This window comes from Mesoplodon densirostris, chromosome 6 (genome assembly GCF_025265405.1).
Source record: "Mesoplodon densirostris isolate mMesDen1 chromosome 6, mMesDen1 primary haplotype, whole genome shotgun sequence".
Lineage (NCBI taxonomy): Eukaryota > Metazoa > Chordata > Mammalia > Artiodactyla > Ziphiidae > Mesoplodon > Mesoplodon densirostris.
In genome coordinates, this window is record NC_082666.1 from 22,914,876 (window position 1) to 22,933,606 (window position 18,731).

General features: G+C 51.0%; 1 protein-coding gene and 1 non-coding gene across 2 annotated transcripts in view; one reads left to right on the top strand and one right to left on the bottom strand.

The window, feature by feature from the left end:
- PAX5 (paired box 5) overlaps positions 1-18,731 on the bottom strand; it is a 178,952-nt gene that overhangs the window by 142,707 nt on the left and 17,514 nt on the right. The window contains exons 4-5 of the mRNA XM_060100888.1: positions 17,491-17,555; positions 14,012-14,140 (exon numbers count right to left, since the gene is read on the bottom strand). Of these exons, the coding sequence (XP_059956871.1) occupies positions 14,012-14,140; positions 17,491-17,555 (194 nt within the window). The remainder of the gene's footprint in view (positions 1-14,011; positions 14,141-17,490; positions 17,556-18,731) is intronic.
- Positions 492-563, top strand: TRNAE-UUC (transfer RNA glutamic acid (anticodon UUC)). The gene has a single exon. It is a non-coding gene; the product is annotated as a tRNA-Glu (tRNA).

Below are 18,731 nucleotides of genomic sequence, written 5' to 3' on the forward strand. Positions count from 1 at the left end.
CAAACCTGACCAATCGTTCTTTTCAGAAAAGAGATGTTAGCGGAACAAAAGTCCCATTCAAAAGTGCTGGATGGCGTTTGTGTCTCACACAGAAAGGAAACGAAGAGAGAGAAGATGGAGGAGGAGGGAGGGGGAACAGCAGGGAGGAGGGAGGGGGCAGAATCTGGGGATGGAAGGGTGATCCGGGCTCACTGCATCCAAATCAAAGACCCAGAGGGTAGGGACCTGACTGAGACCACACAGCAAGATAGTGGTGAACTGGAGCCAGGAACCCAGCCTCTCCACCCTGTGACAGGCTCATCCTGCCTCTGCAAGCTGCCCTCAGCTACAACTCGAATTGTTTGTTTCTGAAAAAAAGCGGAGCTAAAACTCTGCCAATGTAAATTCTGGTGCGTACATCTTTTTCTTCTGACCCTAGCCTGGATAATCCTATCATTAGACTTAGCAATATAAATAAAATAATCATTTAAAAAAGAGAGAAAGATGGGAATTCCCTGGTGGTCCAGTGGTTAGGACTCGGCACTTTCACTGCCGTGGCCCAGGTTCGATCCCTGGTCGGGGAACTAAGATCCTGCAAGAGAAAGAGAAAACAAAAGAGCTGGGAATTTAGAAAGTTCTTAAGAAGGTCTTCTTGAGGAATTCGGATTCAGGGTAAAAACTCTGATGAGTTAAATATTCTTAAAATGTGCCATGTGCCAGAGCTGATCAAAATACTATAGATAACGTTTTTTAATTACCAGGAATTGCAGGAATCATTATCCCCTTTTGACAGATGAGGAAACTGAAGCTCAGAGAAGTTCGGGCCCTTGTCAAAGCTCGCACAGCTAGTAAGTGGCAGGGCTGGGCTCGAACTCCAGTCCACCCACTGTGCTACCCTGCTGTGGTGTAAAGTCCATATGTGATCAGCCAACTGCATTTGAAGGTGACCAACTGGAGGATGTGACAGGGAAGCATGCATAGCAGTGGCAGGGGAAGCCTCAGAAATGGCTGAGTACCTGAGTGAGGAGGCGGGCTCTGCACCAAGGTCGCCCTGAGCTCAGCCTGGCAGGGTGATGGGGATGGTAGAACTGAAATAAAAGGTGGGCTCAAAGCCCCCTTTTGGAGAGAGCTGAGGACATTCCCACTGATGCCATTCTGTGCAACACTCTGTGAGAGGCAGACCAGGGTGGCAGGTAAGGCTACTCTGGAAGCCAGCTGCCCAGGGGCTGGTCCCAATAGTGCCACTGTGGAGCTGTGTGACCTTGGGCAATTTCCTGGATCTCTCTCTGAAACTCTATAAAGTGGGGATGATAAGAGCTTCACCTGGTACAGTGGCGGTATTAAATGCATTAATAGTTTAAAATATATATGGCAAACACTCTGTAAGTGCTAACCATTAGAGTCACAGTTCCCATTTGAGCCTGTGATCTATATACACCTGGAGCATATGCTTAGGTAAGGCAGGCAGAACAAGGGCCCTAGGCACCAGCATGCAGAGCTCTGCACGTGTGTGTGTGTGTGTGTGTGTGCGCACGTGTGTGTGTGTTTAGACCACAGGAGAGCTCCCTCCCCCTCTAGAATGGTTGTCATGAAATCCTTTCTATGGAGCCAGACAGCAGCGCTGGAGGATGGAGACGATGGTGTCAGGCAGGAGTGAAAGGAAGAAGCCTTTGACGTGCAAGGCTCTGGGTTCTACTCAGCAGCCTGCACCTACGGACCAGATGGGCTCCCAGCTTCTGTGACATCCAGTCCCTATTCAGTACATATTTGTTACCAAGAACCAGCCCTGTGCTGGGCACTAGGGCCACAATGGTGACCACTACAGACACTAGTCCCGCCCGGACAGGGCCCCCAGTCCCACAGGGAAGAGAGATGAGTGACAAATGTGATACTTTTGTCAACAGGCAGGCTCTGTGTGCTGCAGGTGGGCCCAGGGGAGCTGACAGTTAGGAGGGACCCTCAGGGAAGCCTTCACTTTTAGGAAGTGACATGAGCTGCATCCTGAAGTTGTAGAACGTCAGCTGGGTAAATGGTAGGGTGGAGAAGGGGGGCAGTTTCCAGGCGGTGGGAACACATTACCATAAAAGGCATCCTTTATAGAGCACATATCATGCATCGGGGTCCTCCAGGGCACTGTGCATGCATTACCTCATTCAATCCACGTAACAACCCAATCATAGGCACAATGGGTGTCCTTGTTTTACAAAGAGGGAAACTGAGGCCAATAACTTGCCCAAAGTTACACGAGTAGGCATTGGTGGAGTCAGCACCAGAACCCTGGTTGCCTGACTACAACCTGTGCATATAACCCTTAGGCTGCCAGCAGGAAAGAACAAGTGGTGCTCAAGGGATGGAATGAGGTTTGGTATGACTGGGGTGAGCATGAAAAGAGGAGGGTGGGGAGGGACGAGGCTCATGAGATGCGCACGGGTCTGACCACAGAAGGCCTAGCAACCTTGTTAAGAAGTTTAGATGATTTCTGAGAACCATGGGCAGATTTGAAGGGTGAAAACCCTTCATCAGGTGAGTCACTGATCCAAACTGTATTTCGGAAGTGCCCCTGGGGCTGCTATGCGGAAGGTGGACTGTTTGGAGAAGTCAGTGACATTGGAGGTGGGGACACACTAGGAGGCTACAGCAATAGTCCAAAGGAGAAGAGAGGGTACTTGGACTAAGGCAGTAGCAGTGGGGACCAAAAAAAAGGAGCAGATTCATGAATGAGATAGTTAAGACAGAGATGCAGTGACCTTGAGAAAACACCTACCATAGGCTTTGATTTGTGGTCACAGCAGAGGCACAAACTTTCTGAGCTGTGAGGATGGTAGAAGGCCTGCTTCTGGCTAACTTAAGTTGCCTGGAAAAAAAATAAATAGCAACCCCTCCCTCTCCTACAGCACCAAAAGAGATTTCAAAGCATTTTCCAACCTGCTACTTCATATAACAGACTGTGAGAGAGATGTTACTGCAATCCCCACAGATGGGAGGTGAGCTGCCCAAGGTCACACAGCCAATGGAGAAAGATCCTGAATTTAACTCCAACTCCAGTGCTCTCTCTGGCACACCACAGAATGTCAGAGCCCAAAAGATCCCTTAAGTCATCTGTTCAAATATCCACATTTTAACACAAGGAAAACAAGACTCAAAGAGAAGTGACTTGCCCAAGGTCACACAGCCAGCAAGTAAAGGCTTAGACTAGAACTGAGGACTTGACTCCCAAAAAGGTTTGTATTAAGACATCTGCGCCATGGAGGTGAGGAAGGACGGGACTGATCCCCAACAGCAATGGCCCAGCCTCCCACTGCTGTGACTAAATGCTGGCAGAGAAGTGAAACTCAGGCAAATGGGCAGCCTACCTGGGCACTGCTGCCCCCCACCGAGTTACAAGCATACCAAGCTCGGAAATGGTCAGTACACACTGTCCTGTCACCCCTCTTGTCCCTCACCCTGGACAGCAACTAAGCTGTCTTGGGTCGATGGTGCCACCTGGTGGCTGGTGCTGGGAAGAGTCTGACCCTTCTGTCGCTTTTTACCGGCCTCTTTTCTAGTCTCTCTAGGCGCCATGCCTTTCTCTCTGTTTCCTCTCATAGCTCAGTTCATCTCACTACAAGCATATCTCCTCTAGCATCTTTCAAGTCTTCTAAAAGACCTTAGGAAATTCTCTTTTTCTTCCTCTCCTCCATTTTAGTCCATCAGTCCAAGGAAGGACTAATGCAAATGACAAACTTGTACCAATGAAAATGAAAACTGGAAATTTCAAAATGAAATTACACACACACACGTGACCAACCACTGGCATTCTGGAAAAACTCAGAAGCCCCAGTGGAATCAGAACAAAAATCTCCCTTTTTTTCAACTGCCTTTCACACCTGCTTTTCCTCAAAGGCCAGGAGTCAAGATAAACACCAAACCTACTTCTTTATTTCATTTTATTTTGTTTCATTCCAAATCAACATTATTTGCTGGGGTTTTCCCCACCAAAACTATGCCCTGGGTGGGGGTCTCACGGGCCTGCCCTGAACAGCTGCAGAGCTGAGCTGGGATGGGGAGAGGTGGCTGGGTCCCCAAACGCCCACTCCCTGGGCTCTTAGGGAGCACTAGGAAGCTGTTGTTGGCCCCAAAGGAAGCCTGCTGGACAGAGATCAGACCTCAAACCCTACGATATTCCACTGGAAGTGAAAGGAGGCTCCGTAGCTGTGCCTTTCTGTGGAAGTTCAAACTCGGGAGAGGACCCAGAAGCCCTGCACACCTTAATCTGCTAAAGGACGATTTCCAAAGCCCAGCGTGTCTTGTCACTCCCTCCCCAGCTCAGAAGCCCGGCATGGTTCCCACTGCCTTCAGGAAAAAAGAACAGGAGAAACTGATGGCACCTTTCTTTTAACGAAAACCACTTAACTGCTCTCCCTCTCTGTTCAAGTAATAAGTAAGCTCAGAGTCTGCAGCAACCTGAAGCAGAGATCCTCAAAGTCTAGTCCAGGGACCCCTTGAGTGATCCCCAAGACCTTTCCAAGGGGTCTGTGAGGTCAAAGCTATTTTCATAATAATACAAAGTTGTTCTTAGCCTTCTTCACTCTGATGCTTTTCCAAGTATACAGTGGCATTTTCCAGAGGTTCTAAGATGTGTGATATCACAACAGATTGGATACAGAAGCAGATATGAGAACCCAGCTGTCTTCTATTAAGCCAGGCTCTAAAGAGATTTGCAAAATCATAAAGCAATGTCACTCTAAATGTTTTGGCTTGGAAAATATAGTCCTTTCTTATTTCAAACAACACACTATGTTATTTATTACTGCTATTTTTAATACATTAATAAATATTTTAAAATTTTGTCCATTTTAATTAACCCACATAAATTCAAAAGCTCCTTGGGGTCCCTGATCTTTTTTTTTTTTTTTGTGGTATGCGGGCCTCTCACTGTTGTGGCCTCTCCCGTTGCGGAGCACAGGCTCCAGATGCGCAGGCTCAGCGGCCATGGCTCACGGGCCCAGCCGCTCCGCGGCATGTGGGATCTTCCCGGACCGGGGCACGAACCCGTGTCCCCTGCATTGGCAGGCGGACTCTCAACCACTGCGCCACCAGGGAAGCCCCCTGATCATTTTTAAGAGTTTAAAAGGGTTGCAAGACTGAAAGTCTGAGAACCACTTGTTTAAAATAATGCCAAGAGGACTTGAGATGGGACCAGGAGCAGCTCAGAATCTTGGTACCAAAGAGAACCTTGATCCCATGTTTTAGATGAGGAAACTGAGGCCCAGAGAGAGAAAGGGATTTCCCCAAGGTCACCAGCAAGTCAGCCACAGACTGAGGACTGGAACCCAGAGCCCCAGGCTCCCTCCTCTGGGCTCCCTCCCCTGCCTCATGAGCCTCTAGTACTTGGAATGTTGCAAAGTCCTGAACTGCAGATTCTGCAGCCAAGGATTAACCATATTCCAAAGACAGAGAAAGGACCATGGGATTCTCTGCCTCAAAGGGCACCAGGACATGCAGAGTGGGGAAGAAAGCCAAGTCCACTCCACCCTGAGCTCCAGACGGCCCTGGCAGGGGGCCTGCCCGCCATGGATGAGACCGCACAGCTCTCCTTCTGGTTGACCCCAGAGCCGACTCACACTGTGGCCCCTGCTCTTTACATCCCCCAGGGCTCTCTGGGACACCAGTGCACAGTCCCGTGGGAAAAGCTGGTGGGGGAGGGGTGGAGGAAGCCTGAGTGAAGCAGGTGTGCAAACAACAGGGGTGGGGGCGGGGTGTTGGCTCTCACGAGGGCTCTCACTCACTGAATCAAAGTGAAACTCAGGGACCTAGGGGCCAGGAGGAACCGAAACCTGACCCCCCACCCAAGGGACAGACCCTAGGCACCAGGGAAAGGCCCAAGGAGCCCCTCTGATTGATCACCTGGCCTCAAGTCCCCTGCTTTACCAAGGAAGCCTCGGACACTTGTCTGCCTGGCTGAGGTGCCAATGACTGCAAGGACGGAAGGACAGGAGAGTGGCCAGCCAGGCTGAGAGATGGGTCCTTAGCATCACTGCCACTAAGCGCCCCCGTGCCTGGACTACCCATCTGGCAGGTGTGAACTGAATGACCCCCGTCTCACTGTTCTTCTGGGCTGCCAAGGGGTGGGGCTGCTTGGCCCTGCCCTACTGCCTTCCCTCCCTCACCTACCTCCGGCCTGAGAGCCTGACTGCCCAGTTCCCTGACCGCATGCACGCACCCGCGGGTGTGTGTGTGCGCGCGCACACACACACACACACAGCCCCATCCAGCTCAATCAGGGCCCTGCCTCCCATAGGCTTTAGCTGCCACAGGCTGGACTCAACCAGACTTGTTCTTCAGAGTCCATACTAGACTCCAGAAGCTCAAAGGCATTCAGGTAGAGAAAAATAGAGCACAAACGCTGTGAACAAGGTGAGTACAGAGCAGTCTAAGGATCACAGGCCCAGCAGCCCCAGACGATTGCTGCCGTGTAGGAAAGCCTGCCCAGTGTCACAAGATCTGTTTTTTTTTTTTCCCAAGAAAGGCTAGACATCCAGATGAGAAATCTTATTTTTAAATGTTGGTAACTAACTCAAAATCATTTTAAATACAGGACAAGCCAAGTAAAGCATGACAAGAGGGCTGGCAATCAGATTCAAAGTGATGCCCTCTGAGCAAGCATGTTGGTCCGGGCCCCTGCCCAGACAAAAAAAGAACTCAGGGAAGGGCCCCCTACATGTCCAGCCTGAGGGTACATTCAGGGGACACCTTGTGGAGGGCAGGGAGGGGACCTGCCCTGCTGAAGCCCCAGGAGAGACCAAGACAAAGTGGTGGTCATTTCCTTCTCTCTGCAGAGTCTGTCTGGTCTCCAAAGCTCCATGCTGGCCCGGGATGAATTCAAGGGTCCCAGCCAGTTGTGAGGGACCAATGGCCCAACACTGAAAATCCCCCCGGGAGTGGACTGGCTCTGGAAACCAGGCCAGGTCAACAGACCAGCCTCAAAGACAGCATTCCAGGTGGAGGGCTTTGCCTGGATAATGGCCCAGAGACAGGAGAGCTCAGAGACTGCGGGGGCCGGAAGCACAGAAGGGATGGGGAGGAGGAACGGGAGGCCAGGGAGGGAAGGTCAGGGCTCATTGTCAAGAGTTGAGGCCCAGGGGTGATAGGCTGACGGGGTCAGGTCAGGGTTGCTCATGGCTTTCAACAGTGGGGGCAGCAGATGGGCCGAGGAGAATGGAGGAAAGGAGGGGAGGTAAGAAACTAAGATTTGGCCTGTCAAAGGGCAGTAGGATATCAAGGATGTTCTGAGGAGTCCGTCTGTCCCTCTAGGTTTTCTGGGTTTTTACCATGTGAAATGTCATTTTTACTGGTCAGACCCCTTCTTTTCTCCAACCTGTTTTCCCATCTGAATAATGACTAGGTGACACGTCCCAGATACTCTCCAAGGCCCTTCCAGCTCCGACAAGGGCTGGTGAAAACCAAGTTGGTGACCCCAAGCCCCTAGAGGCCCAGCCCTTCCAGGTCCAAGTATTCTGCCTTCTGCCCTCCATCCTGGAGGTCTCCGCCACCTTGTGTACCCAAGACATCACTTAATGGAAAACTGAGGCTTAGCCCTTTTATTCTTCCATCAAGGGGTTGAAGTGAAGGTCCTGAAGGAAAAGGAAGCAAAGGAAAGCCAGGGGCCCTTCCCTTTGCAGCTGACACCTGGGGGCGCTGTTGTTCAGTCTTGGCGCCCAGAGAGGCCGACTGTTACAAACAGGAAGTCGGGGAGGGGGGCAGGGGGGGATCAGGCAGTTTCAGCTGCCAAACAGAACTGCAGCGGGAGCCTGCTAGCCCTCAGCCTGGACCGGCCTCACACGCTCAAGCCCCGGTCTCCTTCAGGGGCCATTTATTAAATACTTAGGACCGCCAGGCCCTGGAGCTAAACCCTTTGCCAGAACGACTTCATTTTATCCTCACAATAACGCACAAAACTTGTGCCCCCTCTACTTTCTGATGGCAAAATGCAGACTCCAAGAGACTAAGTAACTTGCCAAAGATTTCACCACACAGGGTCCTCGAACCAGTTGGTCCCTGGCCTGTGAGCCTGGGTCCTTGCCTCAACACCTCACGTTATTTGGGGGTCTCCAGAGATCACTGATCTCTGGAATAGTGGTGCCGCAAGGGTGCCTACAACTCTTCCCCTGACTCAGGAATCCTGAGCTTTTCCACACACCCCAGTCCCTGCTGGGAAATCTGAGAGCAGTCTCTGCATCTCCTGCTCCAGTGCCTTCAGTCCTGAGTCCGGGAGCAACAGACAGAGTCTGTGTGTCAGTAAAAGAAGAGGGTCCTAGGAGAGGAAGGCCAGGGCCTGCCCAAGGTCAGAGGGTCCCTGGGGCCCTGCATGGTCTGTGAACTTCTGAAACCCCTTCCCTCCCCAAGATGACCCCCATGGAGGTCTGCAGGGCAGGGCTGAGAGGAGGCTCCCAGCCTGGGAGAAGGGGAGGGGGGAGCTGTTAAGAGAGAGAGCAAGAGCCAATACAAGAAAAGAGAGAGAGTGAAAGAGAAGAGAACGATGAGAAAAAGAAAGAGAGTGAGAGCTGGAACAGCAGACAGAAGCAGACACAGAGGAAGTCTCGATAAACAGGACATAAACAGAGGCAGAGGGCACTGGATGAGATGTACCCCCAAACAAAAGACACAGGGAGAGACACAAAGACAGAGAGGAGACAGGCACTTCCAGAAAGAGGGATGGACATAGTCATGACAGGAGCCCCCGCTAAATGCCCCCCAAACTTCCCCATGAGGGTCTTGCTGGACTTGGCATCTTTTGAAAAGGACAGGCCCCTTCCTGTGCCCTCTGCAGGCAGAGGGCAGTCCAGTGCCCAGAAATTCCACCTGCAATGTACCCTCCACTGCCCCCAAAGAAGTTTCCACACTGGTGCTGGATTGGCCAGCCTTCTGAGCTAGTGAAAGGCATTCGCACTCGGCTGACCTCGGTGTGTTGAGGGCCTTTCAAACTGGGGGGATGAAGGGAGGGGGAGGTCAAGGGGACCTGAATGGGGGCTCTGGAGACGGCGGAAGGAGGCCCCACCAGAGATCAAAGGCCCAGAAAGGAACAGAGGGTCTGGGGCTGCCCTTTCACCCATGGCCGCTATTCACAGTTCTGCCTGCTCCGCCAAGTCCAGCCCCGCCACGACCTCCTCTGGGCCTTCCAGGGAGGGAGGCACTGCCCGGGCTCTGTCCCCCTAGCCCCGCAGGATTCCTCAGGCCCATGCCACAGCTTTCTCCACAGACCTTCTCAGGACAGCCCAATCAAGAGACGAAGCTGCCTCTCACGCCTGGGCAGCACCCCAGCCTGACTCTCACCATCCACAAGCCTCCTGAGCCCTCTGGGCACCAGGCCCTGTGCCAAGGGGCAAGGCTGGGGGTAGAAACACAGGCGATGCGGCCCCGCCCAGTCAAGCCCACGTGATGGCGGACTCAGAGTCAGGCAGCAGGAGGGAAAACAAGTAGGCAGAACCACTTCCAGATGCCAGGCAGTCACAGAAGCACTTGTCCCCCAGATTGTAACAGGCCTAAAAACTCATGGAGTCCAGGGACTTCCCTCGTGGTGCACTGGTTAAGAATCCGCCTGCCAATGCAGGGGACACGGGTTCGAGCCCTGGTCTGGGTAGATCCCACATGCCGCGGAGACACTAAGCCCGTGCACCACAACTACTGAGCCTGTGCTCTAGAGCCCACGAGCCACAACTACTGAGCCCGCGTGCTGCAACTACTGAAGCCCACGTGCCTAGAGCCTGTGCTCCACAACAAAAGCCACCGCAGTGAGAAGCCAGCGCACCGCAACGAAGAGTAGCCCCCGCTCACCGCAACTAGAGAAAGCCTGCGCACAGCAATGAAGACCCAACACAGCCAAAAATAAATAAATAAATAAATTTACTTTTTTTAAAAGTCGTGGAGTCTAAACCAAAATGCCTTCTTTGACTCTTCTGCCCCTCACCCCTGCTCATACCTCCAATGACAGGGAGCTCACTACCTTTCTAAGCTAATGCTTCTAACCTTGGCCCAGCCTGGGTGTTGTCTGAAAGCTGTTCCTTGCACTGAGCCATAATCTTCCTCCCTGTAGCTTCCTTTAACCAGCCCCAACTCTGCCCTCAGAGGCCCCACGGACCTTATCTGCTACCTCAGCCGCAGAACCATTCATCTGAGATTTGGACACAGTGGCCACATCCCCAAGGCTGGTATTGGAGGCACATGTCCCAAGGAGAATCCTAGAATTTCTAGATTACAAGGGCCCTTGGCAATCCACTGGTCTAATAGTGTTCTAACTTGTTTGTTTTTGCTACAGAACTCTTTACTCAAATAGAGCTTTCCACGGAAGCCAAAAATACCAAGAGAAACACTTCTAGTTGAGGAGACTAGAGATTCTCCCCACCATCGCCATCCTCACTAATTGTGAACCCTCTACAGGCACGTGACCGACCCATTCTACGGAGAAGCATTTATTGAGCACCCACTATGTGCCAAGCATTTGTATTCAAGCCATGTTATCCAATACAGTAGCCACTGGGCACATGTGGCTACTGAGCCCTTGAAATGTGGCTAGTGCAACTGAGGAACTAAAATTTTAATTTTATTTGATTTTAATTCATTTAAGTTTAAAAACAAGCCGTGCAAAATATTTTTCCCTTCATAAAGTGCCACTTCCTATGAGAGCCCTTACCAGATCCTTTTGGTCAATGTCAGCCCTTCCCTGCCCTGCCCTGCCCTTCCTCTCTGGTGTCATCCTCCCAGCACAGCATCACCCTACACACTGCCCATCAGAGGGACTTTGGGTTGCCAATTTTGCCCACCGGCCTGCAAGGTCTAGAGGGCAGGTCCTCTGTGACGGAACTCTCCCACCACCCACCCCTGCCTTGAGCCCATGCCCACAAGGTAAAACCCAAGTCCAAGTGGTAGATGACTGTGAACCAGAGCTGAGCAAGCAACTCCACCCTGCAGAACCTCAGTCACCTCATCTGAAAAATGGGAATGGGGACCCTCAGCCATCTTCCTCTTGGCCCTCTATTACCTCTCTTGCCCCACGGCCCTCGCCTCAGGCTGCTGACGGCTCCTGAGGAAAATGGTGCCATGGTCTGCAGCCTCAATGGGCCCGAGTCCAGTGCACTAGCATTTCCCCTGTGTTTCCCCAGTGGCTGGTTCTTACTTTCTCACCACACTCTTGGCAGCATCCAGCCTGCTGACCACGCCCTTCTGCTTTAAACCCTCCAGGCTCTGCCCACCCCAGGCTGCTCCACCTCCAAAGCATCTCTCTGGAGGGGCTGAGGAGCAGCAGGTGGCTGGACAATGTCAGGGAGCTGAGGCCTCAGGGGCTCTCTCCACTCCTTCCCACCCCACCCCCACCGCCTGGCCATACCAGCCCTGTGGCTTTGCCAACATCATGGAACTCCCTGGGGCCTTGGTTTCCTCCCCTATAAAAAGGGGGTGGCAATCTCTGCCTCTTCAACTCCTCCTGAAGCCAATGCAAGAATGCAGGGAGCTATAGAGGGAGGATGGGAAAAGGCAGTAGGGAGCACCACACTGTACTGCTCCCAGGCAGTTTGCTGATGTGAGCAAGGGCACTTCTGCCCACCTCTCTGCCCAGCCATATCCACTCTCAGTGATGCAGGGCAGGGTCAGGCAGGGGCTCTGCTTGTTGCTTGAGTCTCTCAATCTTCCCAATCCTGTAAGCTTTCGGGACCATCAAATCCAGACCACAGGCTGGATCACCTCCCAAGTCTTTCTGGGGATCAGGGCTCAATCATAAATTCCAAAACTGAAAGGATCTCAAAGATCATCCAATTCTGCATCTGATTCTTGACAGTCTTATACAGCAGCCCAGCAAATGGCCACCTAGGCTCTACTAACATACCTCTAGTGACAAGGCACTCACTACCTCCTGAGGCAGCCCCCTTTGGCCGTAGACCACTCGCATATTTACAAAGTTATTTTTTACTCTGAGCTGAAATCTATTTTGCATCTGCCACACACTGGCCTTTGAGGCCACACAGCCAAGTCTCATTCCTCTTGCCCTCCATGTCAGCCTTCCAAGTATTTGAAGGCAACAATCCAGTCCTGCTCATTCTCCTCTTCTTGGTACCAAAACACCCCTAGAGCCTTGAGGTATTCTCCAAATACCTCTCCATCCGGGTTATACCCATCTGGACACATCCCAATTTGTCACTGTCCCTCTTAAAGGTCAATACCACAAATGAGCCACAGCCTTCAGGAAGGATCTGCCCAGCACAGAGCAGTCTAGATGAACAACACTCACATCTTGACCACTCTTACACCTTCTCAAGCAGCTTGAGAGGCTAAACAGTGACCACTGATCAGAGGCCGAAAGCCAACAGAGCACTCAACAAACACGGTGACACAGTCCCCCCAGTTCAGGACCTGTGTGTTTGACGGTAAACATCAAAGTCAATGTTTTTCTCTCTTCAAAACTCTCTGCCTGTATCCCTCAACCTCTGAGGGAGCCTCACAGACCCGCCCCTCCACATGATCAAACACAGCAGGCCCCAGCTTGGGCACATCTGCTGTGAGTCCAGGTGACAAGGGGAGAAAAGATGACACCATCAACCCCATAAACCAACAGAGATGGTAGGCCCACTGCCTCCTGCAGTACCCAGTACAGCAACCCTGAGTTAAAGACTTCCAAAAAAAAAACAAAAAAACAAAACAAAGGGCTTCCCTGGTGGCGCAGTGGTTGAGAGTCCGCCTGCCGATGCAGGGGACACAGGTTCATGCCCCGGTCTGGGAAGATCCCACATGCCACGGGGCGGCTGGGCCCGGGAGCCATGGCTGCTGAGCCTGCGCGTCCGGAGCCTGTGCTCCGCAACGGGAGAGGCCACAACAGTGAGAGGCCCGCGTACCGCAAAAAAAAAAAAAAAAAAAAAAAAAGACTTCCCACATCTGCTCCGAGTGTTGGGGGGTGAAGGGGCGGAGAGGTGAGGCAGGTTCCAGAAGCCGTGACTCATCCCCCATGTACTCCACAGCTCCAAACAGAGGCCATGGGTCCAGCTCCTGCATGGCCTGGAGCCCACACACCACAGGCCAATCCACAGCTGGGCCGACTCAATTTTCTAGTTACAGATCTTAAGTACTTAGGCATGTGCTCGTGAGAACATACATCCCTTACAGGGAGCCGAGAAAGGGAATTGTGCTGAGGAACAGAATAATTGAATCAAGATTTCTGTCACCCTGCTCTCAGCCCCTAGACTACAGCCTTTTTTTTTTTTTTTTTTTTTCCTTTCCTGACAAAGGTTTTACAGACTCCCAGGGGTCATTTCTCCTCTCAAACCCATTAATGTCAGCCCACTGGCAGCCTATCCAGGGAAAGGAGACCCAGGTTAAGGTGGGCCCATGTCCGGGACAGAGGCGGCCAGCTCCCGAGGCCCGGGTGGCACACCGAGGGTTGAGAAAAACCAACAGGGAGGATTGTCATCTATTTAATCCCGGGGAGGCCCCCTGCACTCCTTCCTTCCAGGCCCAAGGACAGAGATGAGAATATTATTCACTTCCTCAACGGCCCCCCATCACCGCACTGAAGACCTTCTGAAAGAGGTGTGCTCAGACCCTCGGAGAGCCCACCCGCTGACCCTGCCACCCCATGTGTGCCCCTCTCACTTTGCCCAGCCCCTCCCTCTCCCCTAGGCCTCCCCCCAAAAGGGGACACTGCTGCTGTGCTCATACCCTCCACACCCTGCCCTCTGGGCATCACAGCTGCAAATGCAAGGGCTTCTTAGAGGCCGCAAAGCACAGGCCCCAAGGACTCTGCCAGGCCCGCCTTTCCCACCAAAGGGGTGAAGATGGGAGGAGGCCTGCGAGAAGTCCAGTCCCAGCCGGGGCCCTCTTCCTCTCCCGGAGGGCTCAGCCCCTACCCCGTGGTCAGGACGGGACTGGGCTGGGCCAGACGCCTCCAGCGCTCTGCAGGTAAGGGGTGCTTGTAGGGCGTCTGTGCTTCCGCCCCTGACTGAGGGCCTGGAAACAGATCCCACAGATCCGATTAGGCCCATTCCCGACGGGCAGAGCCGGCGTCTCCTACCTTCGTCTCTCTTGCGCTTGTTGGTGTCGGCGCTGGGGGACGTGATGCCCAGGATGCCGCTGATAGAGTAGGAGGAGCCGGCTGAGTCCGTGCTCACCGAGGACACCTGCGTCACGGAGCCGGTGGACACTGCGCAGAGGGAGAAGTTGGTCAGGGCCCGGCGGGAGGCTGGGGGGCGGTGCCGGGGAGGAGGGAGGTCGGCTCCCGCCTTCGGGCCAATAAAAAGGCACGCCCCCTACAGGGGGCTGGTGCGTCTGAGAGAGAGCGGGGCGGGGCAGGGCAGGTGTGTGCTGAGGACACTCGCCACAGGGCAGCGGCCAAACCTGGGCAATGAGAGTAGCCCCGAAGAGAACTGACACTACAGAAGGGAACACGGGCACCAGTTCAAACCCCAGCCTGTCCAAGGATGCAGGAAGCAGGGGGATGGAGCAGAGAAACGGGGGAGCTGGGGCCCACCACCAGCCAGTGCTAGAAACGACCTACTCGTTAGGCAGGCTCACTCCCTACTTACAAATCCACCCATCCACGCAGACATAAATATCTGCACACTCATACACAGAGCCAGCAAAGCACCAAATGCAGACTATCTGTCTTTTTATAGTTCCTCGCTGTCTTTTCTCCTTCCACTTTACCTGGATTTTAATATTTTATATTAATTATATAATATTAATATACTATGTGTTATATATATTGATTTATAATAATGATAATTTTTTCTGAGAACTTACACTGTGCCAGGCATTCAGGCATCATCTCATTTAATTCTGAGAACAAACTTATAAGCTAGGTCACTGGAAAGGTAAGGGAACCAAGGCTCAGAGAGGTAAGTGACTTGCCCAAGGTCACACAGCTAATAAGAGGCAGAGTGGTGACTGGAACCCAAGAACTAAAGTCAACCCCTATAGTAATCTGCTCCTCACTAATGAATAATGAAAAACAATAGTATCCTTCACGTTCATAAAGTGCTTTTCATTTGACGCTTGCAATAACCAAGAGTGCTGTTATTCATCCGCATTCATCAGGTGAGGAAACTGAGCCTCCACACAGCAAAGTGACTGGCTCAAAGTCATCTAGCTAACAAGCCGTAGCACCAGGGCTCAGCCTTGGTTCTACTGACTTAAAGTCTAGATTTCTTCCACCCAGAAGTGTGGGTTGGTGACTTATTGTGACTGAGACCAGGTATCTAAGTTCCTAAAAATAAGAATGGGGGAGGGGAGGTTTGTGCAAGTTTCACGTTAACTCCTGGCCCCAGCATCCAAGGGGGAGACCTGTCGGTCATCAGGGTCCTCTCAAGCCGTGCAGCTGAACTTCCATTTCTGGGCTGTGGGAATTCTTTCTTGGTTCATTAACACCTACAGACCAATCTCAGACACATTTCCTTCGGCTATAACTAGCTGGAGGCAGGTGGAGCTGCTTTTGACTCTTAAGTGTAGGAAATTACTAGAAATGGTGGTGATCGGTTGAGAAGCTGTTTGTTGCTTTCCTTGGAGCACATCCAGCTCTTGCTCCTACAGACCTAAAGGGAGCAGTGCCTTTCTTCTCATATTTGAGTTTGATTTTAGATCTTCCTTAGGAGACACAGAAGTAGAAATCGTTAACTTCTCTTTTCCTTCACCAGAAGAAGCTCCTCAAAATAGATTTATGCAAATCTCACAACCTTTTCTGTGTTAAGGTGCAAAGAACAGAGGAAGAAAGAATCTCACCAGTCATTCGGTACTTTAAACAACCACCACATATAACCAAGGCTCACCACGTTGCTGACAGAGCCGATGACACGTGTTTCAACATTTTGTAATCACACTCGGCTCAAAAGACTCAGGTTCCAATTCTGGCTCTGCCACTTACTGGCCATGTGACCTTGGGCTAGTTATTTCATCTCTCTAAAGCTTCCATTTCCTTACTCCTCATTAAGTTAATAAATTATAAGGGGCTGTACACAAATAAGATATGAATTTTATACAAATTTCTGAGATAAGGCATTCTGCTGACTGTCAAGTGTAATTATCCCTCTTACCCAATTGAAAGAATATTATCAGTTACCCTAAGTTTGATATTCCTTGCTATGTGACCTGAAATAGTTAAAGCTGCAAATGAAATCCCAGCCACAAACACTTCCCCAGAAAGCTCTCCTAAACCCTCTTCACTCCAGCTCAACAAAGCTGATCTTTCCCTCCCTTCTGCTCCCACAGCACCCTGTACTTTCTTCTTGAGCCTGATCTCAGTGTTTTGCAGACTTCTCTTTGTTTATTTTCCCCCATTAGACCGAGAAGCCCTTGAGAAGGGGGATTTTGTCCTACCTTCCTTATAACGTTAGTCTCCACCACCACGGGCTGCATAGCAGGGGCTTAGCAAACGCTTTTTGGATGGATTACTAAATGAAGAATTATTTTATGGAAGGGAAGAATTCTGCCTTACCTTTATTCAAAGAAGCAACCATGAAGATTCAGAGACCTCAGAGAGCACTGGGTTTGTGGCCCTTGCTCCACAAATGGGGAAACTGAGGTTCACAGAGGTGAAGTGGCTTAACACGGTTCACTGGTTGACTTAATGACAAAGCTGGAACTATAAGCCAGGCCTCTGCCTGTCCCCCATCACCATGGGGAGTTCAAGTTTTCAGTCGAAGAAGGAGCAACAAAGGGTACACAATCTTTGTGTAATTAAGGTGTGATTAAGTGGAATTGACAGGGCCTGTGGCAGCCAGAACCATCAGAGGCTTGCTGAATGGTGGCCCGCTTTCTTATAGTAGAATAAGCTTTCCCCCAACTAACCAGAGGTATTTCCTTTATCCAAAGTGGAGAAATCATACACCTTGTGTAGACACACGTCACTTTCATCTCACGATCTTTGCAGGGAAGGGAAGGCAAGGGAAACTTCTGAACTCCTGGGTAGTAGGAAATATGACTCTTCTCCTTACGAGTCATGGTCACTCTCAGACTTCACCCATGAGTGTCAGAAACCCCACTGGCAGCCCTTGACAGTTCACGGAGCACATGAGATCGAAGCAAGAGAGAGAGAGAAAGAAAGTTTGGGAAGTTTTGCCACATCTTCACTCAAGACTGCAAGTGCACAAAGAATTGTAGAAGGGCTGGTTGATAGAAGAAAAAAACACATTCAAAACTACTTACTGACTAATGATGCAGAAAATGTTATGAATAAGTATCCCTTTCTTGATTTATTACTTTAATTATCTGACATTCTATAGACCCCCATTAGTGGATTTTTTTTTTTTGGCTTAGATTTCAATTTTCCGTCTCATGGTGAAAGCTATTTATCATAATAATCAGTAAAATTCAAAACCTTTTAGCAGTATTTATAAAATTCATTTACCAGGTTCAGCCCTTGGAGAATGACAAAGAAGGCGCATTAGTACGTGTGCCCAAGTGTTTTATGCAGAATTATCTGTCCATAAGAATGATTAAAAGTTCTTTAGAGTATTTGGAGCCCATTAGATTTTTAAATTTTTTTTTGAAAGTTCTTACCTATGCTGTGACTGGAAGCTGGGACCGGCTGGTTGGGTGGCTGCTGTACTTTTGTCCGGATGATCCTGTGAACAGTTGGGAAAAAAAATAATGGCTATTTACCATCATGGAGGAGAAGAGATCTCAACTAGCGATGCCAGAAACCCATATCCAGCTGGGTCGTGGGTCAAGCTGGGGCAGAAGTGGGGGCGGATTATGAACCCAGGTCCCGAGTTGGGGGTTTGGAAGAATTATAGATTAGTTCCAACTCAGCCCCTACCTCCCTGGGTGTCTTTGGGTAACTTGCACCCCTCTCTGGGCCTCAAGTGCCTCTTCTGTAGGAAGAGATTGATGCGTTAATATTACAAAGAGGCATCCCATTCTTGGAGCAGCTTCAGCTCCATAAGGAACTCACTGAGTGAGTTAGAAAGTTCCATCCCTTTCCTGGACCTCAACCTCCCATCTGTGGAATGAAGGCACTGAACCAGGTGGCCTCCCTGTCCCCTGGCAGCTCTCACACACTGGTTTCTCTGCCTTAGAGATCCACAGGAAAAATAACATCCCTGCCCATCAGAAATTATCAAGGGGGTAGGGGGAGGGATGTGAATGTTGCTACAAAACTAGAAAGGGTTAAAGTGCTGCCAGGAGAGGCCTGGCTTGGCTTTGCTAAGAGGAACCCTGAATTATACAAAACAGTGGAAGCCTCTATGGGGCTGGGCGCCAGGGCTGTCCTGGACTGTCTTTCCAGAGACCGTGCTCCAGTTCTAATATGAACTGGATTGTGACCCTGGGCAAGTCCATTCCATTGACGGCCTTGGTACAATGAGGGAGTTGGAACAGACCAATCTTTGCTTACTTTAAGTAACCGAATCCTTTTTGGAAAAAAAAAAAAATCTTATGGAAAAGTCCAGTGTATAAAAAGGATAATAGCAGCAGTGGCTTCCCTTTGCTACCTGGCAGCTCTGATGTCCTTCTGCAGAAACTTGGGCTCTGAGAAGCTTAGTTTGTAACTTTCCAGCTGGGACAACTTGTGAGGCCTCCACGAGACCCCAGGCCCGATGTATCGTACAGCAGCTGATCAGGGCCAGGCCAAAAGTCCCTTTTGGGCCTGCAAGAAAGTTCCTTCCCTGGCACTTGGGAGAAGGATAGGTGGTAATAAAATGTGCAACTTCTTTGGAAAAGTTCTATTCCAGTCTCCAACTATGACCTTCTCCGGATGCGCAGGCCCAGCGGCCATGGCTCACGGGCCCAGCCACTCGGCG